This window comes from Amblyomma maculatum, chromosome 2, assembly GCF_055883805.1.
Source record: "Amblyomma maculatum isolate TAMU_Amacu chromosome 2, ASM5588380v1, whole genome shotgun sequence".
NCBI lineage: Eukaryota > Metazoa > Arthropoda > Arachnida > Ixodida > Ixodidae > Amblyomma > Amblyomma maculatum.
In genome coordinates this window covers 13,614,531-13,626,650 of record NC_139345.1, presented here as the reverse complement: position 1 = coordinate 13,626,650, position 12,120 = coordinate 13,614,531, and the positions used below count along the sequence as shown (strand labels likewise).

Here is a 12,120-nt window from a genome sequence, read left to right as displayed (position 1 = left end):
TTATTATTATTATTATTATTATTATTATTATTATTATTATTATTATTATTATTATTATTATTATTATTATTATTATTATTATTATTATTTTCCGCTTTCATCTCATAAGGCATGTTCGGGACAGTTTCATGGATTTTGTTTATAATAGGTCACAATGTAAATAGTTGCCATTCGCGGCATAACAAATGCCATTAGAAATCGTAATCATGGCAAAACATCAATTTTTTATGACATGACAATACAAAGGTACGCCAAATTATTTCTGCGGTGATCGAGTGGAAAATAGAAACCAAGGAACGGGAAGGGAGGGAGAGAGAGCTCGCGGGAGCAAACAGGAAGAAGAGAAGAGTGTTACCATCGTCACCTCGTTTTTCGGCTCGACACGAGGCGCCGCCGCAATTGCAGCATAGTTGAAGGGCGTTCATGTAAATTCTGTAGGGTCGAGTCCACTCATTCCAACCCCTGAACTCGACTCGCACTTTCAGGCCCATGTAAAAAGTGCCCTTGAAGTTTCTCCGCTACATGACGTCCTCGTTTTGTCTGTATTAACAGATACATGGGCGTAGCTTGAGTACACGTGCACTTGTTTGAATAACCACTTCGCAATATTTCTGTTAAACCTCTGGATCACCTGTAGCCATGTAGCTGCATGTGTTCTAGCGGAGTACACAATGCTGCCTTGGAGATCCTGAATGCATTGAATTTTCACAGCGTGTTGTACTAGAAGTGTAGACAAGCTTTCGGAAATCCCTGCGAATTAAAAACTGCATCCTAAATTACACTGTACGTTCCCGACATTTTCATCTCGATCACACTTTGCTCATCGATGCCATCCACGTTCCTTTTGACTCGAGGCGTGTCCTTGACGGCGCTCATGTTGTTCCCGCTGCAGCGTTTGCCCGATGGACGTGAGGCGGGCCTTGTACCACCATCAGCCCGCAGCCGCCTCCGCCCCGGTCGCCGCCGCAGCAGAGCCGCTGCAGATGCGCAGCCCCATGGCCGACCTGCACGGGGGCCGTCAACGGGCCCTCGAGCTCAGCCTCCACCTGCTCAAGACGTACTCGTACAACGCGGGACTGCAGCAGCAGACGCACGAAGGTGAGCCCTTCTATTCATCTGCCTGTGAGAGAACGCACAGGGCATATCATAGCATTGCACAGCATGACATAACATCATGTCACAGGAAACACCCATATGTCATCCTTTGCTTCGATTATAATTGGTTTCTTTCTTATCTAACAAGCCCTTCCTCGTCCTCCTCTGCAATGGGATCGGAACTGTTACATCTTGAGAAATAGTTTCATCTTTGAATTTCTACTGCACAAAGGTAAATGGTCGAAGAAGAGCCTCAAATGTCTAATGACATCGCGCCAAATCAGATCGCTTTATATATTTAATAATCGCATTTGGTGTGTTATACAAAATGTATAATTATCAGTAAGTCATGCCGAAAGTTTGGCGAGTTGGTTAACATTCATGATGGAAAATAGCGCGGAAGTACACGAAGGATGGAAGGAAGTAAGACACGGAGTCCGTACTTCGTGTACTTTCGCGCTATTTTCCATCATGTATCAGTAAGTCTGTTGGCAACTACACAATTGGTAATAAACGGGATGGACCAGAGCAGCTAAAATTTTAAACGGGGAAAAAGTGAACCATGGTGTAAACAAAGCAATTGCTTAAAGAATACTTATTTGCAGGCGCAACATCGTTTTCGCTTAGTTGCACGGCCATAAATTTTGCTCTCTTATCCTGAATGACGTGTGCAAACGAATAATCTTATGTATGCCCTCCGCAATACTGCAAGAGAGCGTTTAGCATTCTGCCTTGTCGACTGTTATTGGCGGGCATGTCTTGAACAGCTGTCTACGCTAAGCACCACCTGTAGTAAAAAAAAAAAAAAAAAAAAAAAAGAAAAAATAATAATAATAATATATACGCCACGTTGCAGCGTGGAACAAGCTGGATAAACTTCAAAATCGCAGTAAAGGAACTCGAAAGCAACCAACGCTCAGGGGATGATTGTCCACGCAATCGCACTACATCGCACGTCAACCGGCGTTGCTTGCCTGGTGGCAAGTTCCAGCGCCGTCCGTTCCTCCGACCGCCACCGCTGCCTCGTGTCTCCGTGGGTGGAGTCCGTGACGTCACGGCTTTTCTTTATCTTTACCATTCCTCTCGCTTCGCTTGTTGCCACAGCGACGGAGCCAGCGTAGCCGTGGCAACGGCCTCTCCGCTTCCACTCATTGGTTAGGGCAGGCGTTCTTTCCCTCCCCTTACTCCTTTTCCAAATAGCGGCGAAAGACTCGAAGCAAAAAATAAGCGCCAGACAAAGCTCATTATGTCCCGGTGGCGACAGGCGCCGGGCATCTCTGGAAGCATAATAGAGTTTCTGAAGCCGGTCAGAATGGCAGAGGGTTTTAGTTAAACGCATTGCACTTTGAGATATATTTCAGGTTAGCAAAGGGAAGAAAGTAAACAGTTATAATGCCGCCCTGGCAGAACGCAGCATGAGCGAGTTTTCGGTGGCCAGATTCCAGTTTTTATGATTTGAAAAATAGAAAAAGCTTACTTGTATTGAGAATTGGCGATTAATCATGATAGCTCGAGAATCAGCTTTGCCCTCTTCTCACTTAATGCAGAAGCCCTAGCAGTGATTTTCAACACGGAATAGGTACCGCATGTTACGAGAGAGCAATATAGCTTCTTTTCTTTTTTCTTTTTTTTTTTCTGAAAGAGGAGGTGTTTAAATCAGATTTAAATCATTGGATAGCAAAAATAATAAAATACAGCAAGACGTGTTCGGTTTGTTACGCTCGCAAAAGCTCCTGGAGTACTCATAAAAGCGAACATATATTCTCATCGCAGTTTATGAATCGCCTCTCAACAAAGGACAGCAGAAAGCTGGCTTATTTCATTCTTCTGGAGCGTAGTACAGCTAATATATGGCCGTAATGGAGGCACCTTAATTACGCTGGTGTATATAGTTAACACAAAACATTTTGATGCGTTTGTTTTTCTGAACAGGCATGGACGTGACGTACCAAGACAAAAAAAAAAAATTGATTTCACCTGACTCGGATAGCGTGAAACTTGTTAAGTAATGGTTTTTGAACAAGTATACGATCCAACCAGCGTATGCGCGACTGAAACAGGTGTAGTGTTTCAATATCAGCCATGGAATGATGACACGGAGAGCTTATGATTCCATGTGATAGGATCCGGTGGATTGCTTGTTGCATGCGACCCGAGACAAATATAATGCACACGAGCACGGAAAACAAACCGTTAAAGTATTTGTCTGTGACGAGGATTAAAAAAAAAACAAGCGCATTGACTTATATGCGATGTCTTTCTATACATAGGAGAGAAAGAAAGGAATACTATAACTTTTGGCAAATTTCCATGAAAGAAAGCGCGAGTGTCATACTTTCTGAAAGAATTACCGCACGGGGGCACTGATATCCTACATGAAAAAAAAAGTAAAAGTAGACAATGGACGTATAGAAATAAATATCGAAACTTTAAAATGCGGCATCGCATCGTGTCAGGAAAGCTCAACAATGAACGTTGTACAGTGCTTCTAAACGATGCTATGCGGAGGTGTGTGTTATACGAGTATATAATACAAATTTTTAGCCGCATACGTCTTGGAAACTTTCGAAATGTGATCAACAGGCGAAAGGTATACATGTTACATCCACGTCCGCTTCGTGCACAGGTTGGGGAATGAGCTTTAAATATTTGAGGCCCACGCAATCTTTCTATAGGAATCTACGCTTATGCTTGTTATAGGAGTGGATGTAATGTACATTTTGCACTAGAGCCTCGACGGAACAGCTCAGTTCTTATAGCGCTAGACTATGCATGAGGTGAGAGATCTGGCTTCGATCGCCGCGGCAGCCACGTTTCGATGGAGGCGAAAAGCAAGGCCCTGTGCACTCAGAATGACATCAGTCAAAATTATCCGATCCCGTTCAGTATGGCTCCCCTCAAAGCTTCAGTCGTTTTGGGACATTAAACTTCGCAAAACAAACCAAAAGCGAACCAGCATTCAGTTGCACACATATCAAGCGAGCAAAAACGGAGCCTTAAGTAACAAATTCTTCATTGCTTCCACAAACCACGTGCAAGCGACTTCACTGTTTGCTTTGGTTTGGTTTTATGGGGTTTAACGTTTCGAAGTGACTCAGGCAATGGGAGACAGACTCCGAACATTTCGACTGCCTGGGGTTCCTTAACGTGCACTGACATCGCACAGCACACGGGCGCCTTGCTTTTCGCCTCCAGCGAAAAGCGGCTGCCGTGACCGGGATTCGATTCCGCGTCCTTGGGCACAGCAGTGGAGAGCCGTAACCCCTGCGCCACCCAAGGCTTCTTCTCCGTCATCTTCCAGTAATTACAGTGATGCTTTGCATGGACGGCGGGTGTGTTTTGAGCGCAGAAAAGCTTTGCCACAGCAAATAGCCCGGTGTGGAACTCAAACCATCAGTGCTAACAAATAGCTGCTAATGCTTAGTGCACGAACACTAACGGTGGCAGGTCGAACAGCGAAAGTATATCGACAGACGCAGAGCGTCCCGGTCCAGCACTAAAGATTGGCCGACGATTACGATACTCTGTATATTGCGAAATTTCAGCGCAGCTCTCCAGATTTTAGTTTGCCAATATACTGAGCTAAGTAATATTGACACGCTGCATTCTTTATCTTCCCTCTGTGCTGATCGCGAGCGTGTGCCTCCTCGAGGCGAAGAAACCGACGTTCGTCTCCTCGAGGCGAAGAAACTGAAGTTCTTCTGTCGAAGCGGGCCTGCTAGTTTCCTGCCGCACTGTGACTTCTGTTACTCCTGTGTCCCGCGGTGACTTCTGATCACAGACTTCACACCGTGACAATATGAGTCACATGTTTCTATATATTGTGATGTTCGACCCTAATACATAGATACTTATTTATTTCAAGGCCGTGATGCGACCGCGGTGATGGCTTCAACGTGCGGTCCCATTTTCTGATTTATGTTCCCGTTCATGCTCCTGCTACTACCTAAATCACTACTCTCTTAATTTGAATCTCACATGATGCATGTCAGCTTGAACGTACATAGAAGGGATTTGCAAGCTGCCCCGTTATGTGAAAGACCAACCGACACATAAAAGTCCCTCTTTACCAAGCCGTCCGAATGCCCCTGCGTCGCCTAGTGGTTGCATGTCTGACTCGGTGCCCAAGGACGACATATATGTCCCGCTGCCGAGCTGGGCAGTTTATTTCATCACTTCCATGCATGCCTGAAATCCATCTATATGCCAGAGGCAAGCTCGCGAGACTTCAGTCACAACCGTCTCACCGCCACCACCGACCCTTCTCATACGTTTACGCCCTTCCCCTCTTCCACCGCTATCCATATATATATATATATATATATATATATATATATATATAGATATATATATATTGAGGGGCAAGCTCCTGTAATATACATGCTTTTTGTCATCTTTCGTGTTGGGTTTGTTTTTGTTATGTTATTGTTTCAATTTCTCGCATTTGCTGTCGGAAGTTTGCCCCGCTGCTATCTATTAGTGTAGTTTTCGTGGAAGTACCTCGCTTACTTAACACTCGTCGCCTCTCCATCTCCGCTACTGCTTCCTCTTTTCTTGTGTTAGTAAGCTTCAATCAACGGGAGATCGTCTTTTGCGCCATTTCGATTATGTCCGGGATGTGTGCTTCCTCCATAGACGGAGAGCGAGAATTACCCCTCTCCCTCTCTTCACAGTGTTCTGAATGTGCGAGCCATTCCGTGCTTATTCTTGACCTCATAAAGGACGGTCCATCGTATGAAACCATCGGAAGAATAAGCTAAGAATAATTAGGGAAAGTTCCTGACGGCGACGACGGCCGCCTGTAACAATAAAAAAAAGAAAGGCATGTTCCCGTGTAGTATGGTGCGGAGTTTATAAAACCATTTTAATAGTAAATCGTTGGAAAGGGGTGCATCCACATGAGCGAGTAATGACCCATCGCTTTGTTTTTGTAGTACGTTATTTGCTTAGCACTCAGTTACTTTCATACCGTGTATATATAGGCGCAACGTCATATTTTACAGTCCAACAACGTACGTCAGCCTCCAGCGAACGGACGTAGGTGCCTCGATGATCCACGCTGCTTTTGCGGAGGCGAAGGTATGGAGGCAGCCTAGACGGACGCACACCTCCTTTCTCCAGAAAATCCGCGAAGCAGCTCATGTAAAGGAATCCGTCGGTGAGCAAGACGGAGACAGGCGCCGTGCCAAGTTTCAAAAACAGATTCGTGTCCACGTAAAAAGAAAATAACGCCCCGGGTAAACGAGGCGGCTCATCGTCACCCTCAAAGCGTAAAAACGGACGCACGGGAAGCATACTCCTTAACTGCCGCGGTCGGGAGCAACCCTCTCAGCCCACTCCGTCCATTCACGCATGGTGCCAGAGCGTCGCGACATGAGGTGCGGCGGCTTCGGGAGTCCAGTGACCCATTGCCCCTCTCCCCCCCGGACCGCCAACGATTCCGCGAACAGCCCCCTTGACCCTCAGGCCTCATTGACCGCATCCGCCCCCGCTGCATTGGGTATAGGACTCTGCACGCATCACAATGTCTTTGAGTAGCCGCCCCTCGCGTGGTTGCCCGTCGCCGAGGCAGTTTGTCGTCTGGCGTGCCAACTACCATTGGCGCCATGTCTGCCGCGGTAAGGAGCATTGCACCTGAGACGTGCACATGACAAGCCAAGGATGGTGCAGGCTAAAAACCACGAGGAACGGAAGCGCGCTCGAGTTGAAATCAACACTCCGCGATGCTGGGGTCATTTTAGTCTACCACTAACCTGCAGGTTAGTGGTTAGCATGACGCGCATTTTAGTCGGCACTCGGCCTTCAAAAACAACATGATGATTTTTTTCAACCTATTCGCGCATCCCGAGGTGATTTCCCGACCGGCTTAAAAACAAGGTGCAACCGAAAATGCGTCATTCAGAAGCATGCAGGCGTAGACTTCCCATAACGCTTAGCCGTAAGCCATCGGCAGCAGCCGCAGTCGCTGCAGCCGCTTCGACCTTGGCCCACTTCCGCTCAAGCTTCTCGGCCACGGGCTAGTCTGGCTTCTCGTTGTTCGATGATCTCGGCATCCTGTATGGCACGGCTGCGGTCTCTGTCTATAGCGAGATGGCTTATGTGTAATGGCGTATTTACCTAGGTTTAATGAAGGAGCGGCGCTGATTGGACTTCATCAAGTCGACGATGTTCACTGCAGAGCGAAAGCGTTTTGCAGTTGTAACTATGAAAGCGATTATGATTACCGGACAGTGCGAGAGTTCAAAGTGAAACGTGCACCATCCACGGACCTTGAGGTTTGTGTATGGGAAAAGTAGAGATAACGCTCTAATAAAAAGCGGCTTAACGTGAACCTATATCACTTGAAGCATCAAAACGCAAAAAAAAAAAAAAAAAAAAAAAAAGTCGAGCGCTGCCGAGGCAAGAAAAGCGGATGTTGGCGGAGCCTCTTTAGGCAGCGCCTCGCTCGAAGAAATCATGCGGGCGAAGGCAAGTGGCACGTTCCTTGCTACTGCGGATCCCACAATCTATGAACCGTCGTGAACAGAGCGGTGCCTCTTCTGTTTTGCGTTGGGCACTTACATTTACTTTAGACAACGCAGTAGATTGGAATATTTTATTTAGAGCGCTAGAGTATGAATGCGTCGTAAGAAGCGACCTAGACCCTGCCTCAGCTTGTCAACTTTTTCTTTGCGCAGCCGTCAAGGCGGCCGACCTGGAGACACTGAAACCAGCGGTGGAGCCTCCTTCACAAGGTCACGCGACACTGCAAGTGCTAGAGGCCGCTACGCGGCCCCTGGGGTCAGCCGTGGCGCCTGTGCAGGCCAACCCGCACTCCATGGGCCTGCCAGGGCACCTTCAGCAGCCGCCTCAGCATCACCAGCAGCCGCAGCAACACTCGGTGAGGCGCGGGAGGGAATTTCGACATCATCAGTTCTCGCGGCTGGTGTCCCGAAATGTTCTAAAGATAATGATATTTGCACAACATATACTGACGTTCCGGGGCGCACAATGCATTGGACTGCTGTTCTTAAATTCAATGGGGATATACTGTATATATATGCATCTCTCAGTATATGCACAATATATGTGTTCCTGTCTGTTCTTTCACTTAAGAGGGAAGCGTGGGCCTGTTTGCTGCCAGTGAAACCGACGTTCCCACTGCCTGCATCGGGCTGGTAGAAGTAGGAGGGGAAGTCGGAAGGGTTAGGAAGAATAAAGTGTATTCGCACGCCGCGCTACGAAGATTCGACGGCGGTTTGGGGCACTCTCCATCTTCTTTTATTGTTGTATATACCCTTTTCTTGTATTATTGTATATTATTGTATATACCCTTTTCAGAGAATTTAAAATGACCCCCCCCCCCCCCCCCCCCCTGCTTTTTCGCGGTGAGACGGGCCCAAGAACTAATAATTTATTTTACAAGCATGTCTGGCAAACGAGACTACAGTTCGCCTAAATTCCAAGCTGTAGGCAGTCCTCTACAAACTCGTTCTAACCTCCGTTACGGCTCTCAAACAATTGACTCCAAACCAAACAACCCGGGCCCGCGATGAATGTGAAACCCGCCGTGCGCCGCCTGTACCAGGTACACGTGACAACAGGCTGATGGAGTTACGGGAGTCGCTTTTGGCCGGTTTTCGGCGTTCGGTGCCACCATCTGTCATGTAGTGTCGGAACACAGCAACGCATGAAGCCGAAGATCAAGCCTATAGTGACATTGAACACGTTCAAGTGACTTTAATAACGCCGTGTACGCCGCGCCACCTCAGAACTTCAACAACTCTGGATTGACGCCTGTAGAGTGAGCAAGCGCGCTTGGTGGCCTTGGGCACGCTCTCTTGCTTGCAAAAAGGTGGCATTTATAACATTCCCTGAGAACAGTGGCACCCTTGGGAACTACTAATTTAGTACGTATGGCCTAGCGAACGGTGTTCATACCTCTGTGAGTGAGTGCATTAATCTTGATTATTTGCTTTTGGTGGTTTTGCAACGTTATTATTACTATTCAGTCGATATTGTCGACCATAAGTCCTGACTGCTCATTGGACGGTCAAGTTCTAAAGTTAAAGCTCAGCTACTTTGGTCATCTGATGAGAAAAGAGGAGTCGCTGGAGAAAGATTGGATGTTGGGAAAGGTTGAGGGTCACCGGAGAAGGGGTAGGCAGCGAACGCGATGGTTAGATGGCATCCTCGAGGCGCTGCAGGTGAAGTTATGTGATGTTAGGAAGATAGTGAGAGATCGGAAAACGTGGCGTGATATGGTCCATAGGGTCACGAAGAGTCGGACACGACTGAACGACTGAACTGAACTGAATTACTATTTTTACTCCACCGCGGTGGCGCAGTGGTTACGGCGCTCGACTACTGTTCCCAAGGACGAGGGATCGAATCCCGGCCTCGGCGGCCGCTTTTCGATGGAGGCAAAAAGCAAGGCGCCCGTGTGCTGTGCGATGTCAGTGCATGTTAAAGAACCCCAGGTGGTCGAAATTTCTGGAGTCCTCCCCTACGGCGTCTCTCATAGCTTGAGTTGCTTTGGGACGGTAAACTCCACAAACCAACCAACCATATTACTATTTTTTTTTTCTATTGATGAGTCAAGAGCTTTGTTATTTACTTTGCTGTGTATACTGATAACAAGCTTGTTTTTGTTCTTATGTCCTTGTTTATCCATATCTCTTATTTGTATTGTACTAGTACAGTTCTCTACAGAGTTACACATTTGCACACATTTAAACAATTTACATCGCTCATCACTGGTACTTCTCTTCACGCTTTTGCTTTGTTTTATATAGTGCTTACTGTTCGTGTAATGTTATTTATAGTGTATATGCAATGTAATGTTGAGCTCTATATCGTCAGACCAAGGCGGTTCCTGCGAATTGGTGAAAAAAGAGTAGTCGGAGCCGCTATGCGGCACCAACCTCTCTCCCTTATTGTTCATGTCCTAGCAGCTTCCTCTGGCTACGCTAAGAGCGCGGTCAGCTCACGGCCGCTTGGCGTTTGGCGGTGGCACGTGAAGCGACGATTGGCTGCTCAGTTCTGGCCTAGATTCATGTCGTCCTTCGCTCCTGAGGCCTTATGCCTACAATGTAAATAGAAAAAAAAATGAGGGAGGGGTGCTTAGATTCCCAGAAATACGGTGTTTATTTGGCACTGTAATAAATGAAATTAGTCATTGCGCATGCAGTTACGTAGGGGTCGCAGCTCGACTCGAAATCTCAGTCGAGCACAGAACATGTCGAGCACAGAACGTGTTCGCAGGGCTCGTCCGGGCCCGTGGCCGGGCAGCCTCCACCCCAGCAACAGCACCCTCCGCACAGCGGGTCGCACGGCGCAGAGAAGCCGGCCAAGCAGAAACGCCACCGGACCCGATTCACGCCGGCGCAGCTGCAAGAGCTGGAGCGCTCCTTCTCCAAGACTCACTACCCGGACATCTTCATGCGCGAGGAGCTGGCCATGAGGATCGGACTCACGGAGTCGCGGGTGCAGGTACGTCGCGCCAACACTATGCGGCTTGGCCTGTCTGCGTGCGTGCGTGTGTATGCGCGCGCGAGTGTGTGTGTGTGTGTGTGTGTGTGTGTGTGTGTGTGTGTGTGTGTGTGTGTGTGTGTGTGTGTGTGTGTGTGTGTGTGTGTGTGTGTGTGTGTGTGTGTGTGTGTGTGTGTGTGTGTGTGTGTGTGTGTGTGTGTGTGTGTGTGTGTGTGTGTGTGTGTGTGTGTGCGCGCATGCAAGAATGCACATCTTGTATTCTTCTAGTATTGTAAATGATTCTAATTCAGTGCTAACATAATAAATTAACCAACTTCGAATGAATGGTTAATTAGCCAACTTCGAATGCATGGGTATTATATAAGCAGCTAGGCGTTCTACACACATTGACGAAAAATCAGTCGACGCGCGAACTATGGCGCTTTTGAAAGGCAGTGATAAATGCAAGTTCTTGTGTAATGGTTATAGGCTACCATATGTTAAGCAGCAATGAAGTTTTTGTCAAGGATGATATTGAAAAGTTCATTGCAAATTTTCGGGAGGTTCAATTTTTGAAAGTGCTGTGTATTATATACTTACAACCCTTGCACGATCTTTGATACCGAATGTAGTTATTTATCAGGATACCTCAGTTACTGCCCACGCTGAAACTGACAAGTTTCGCTCGTCATTGCGACTAATTTGCGTTAACCTGAAAAATAGATGCTTTGTTTTCTTCTCGTAAACATTGAAAGGTTTTTCGAACTGGCTAGAACCGATACTGTTCGATATAATTCTTCCCCACTGTCCTTATGCGTGAAATCTTCTAGTTCCCGTTGTCGGCCCCTCACCGGCCATATGGCGCCGCAAAGGAGAAAACGATGGCGAATATACCGAATTGTTTGGTTGTATTGGTACCTACTTTAGGTAAATGCTTGCCACTGTAATAGAAAATGTAAAAAAAAAAAATGTGTGTGCAGTATTAGCTGCTGAAAAACTGTCACGGAAGAGCAGAAAAAAAAAAAAAAAGACATGCGATGAAACGCATATTCATTCCATATTAAAGTCAGAATGTTGGTACTTCTGAAATACCTAAAAGAAATTTCGCGCAAATTCTTTCGGGGAGGTAAAAGTAAGTGCGAACCGAGAAGGAATGATCCATCCATTAGCGTCAGGGATAAATCAGGCATGGTTGTAACTTTAGTATCTTATTTTGTGGTCTTCGTCAATAATAACTTACAATCTACATATGATTTGCTGTGGAGAATGGCTATGTGCACTAGCCATCTCGCAAAATACCTATAGGTGGAGATTGCAGTCATCGGAATTAGCCGGGAGCACTGACGACGTGGTCTGCTACGATGTGCAGTTAGCGTATGAAGCCAATTGGGAACTGCCTTCGACTCTAGTTTCTAGGCTTTTTAGTTTGTGCAGCTATTTCTGTGTCCAAATGTAGAGCAGAAAGCAGCATGTATGAATACGCGATGAACTATTCCGATTTAGAGTAAACACAGCTATATCAACAAACGTTAGGAAGAGGAAGGAATGGCATTAGTGCAGACATTTTTCATGATG

The 12,120-nt window shown here is 46.7% G+C and overlaps 1 protein-coding gene across 1 annotated transcript in view; it reads left to right on the top strand.

The window, feature by feature from the left end:
* Positions 1-902: 902 nt before the first annotated feature.
* otp (orthopedia homeobox) overlaps positions 903-12,120 on the top strand; it is a 28,916-nt gene continuing 17,698 nt past the window's right edge. The window contains exons 1-3 of the mRNA XM_084592544.1: positions 903-1,098; positions 7,773-7,975; positions 10,339-10,566. Of these exons, the coding sequence (XP_084448670.1) occupies positions 903-1,098; positions 7,773-7,975; positions 10,339-10,566 (627 nt within the window). The remainder of the gene's footprint in view (positions 1,099-7,772; positions 7,976-10,338; positions 10,567-12,120) is intronic.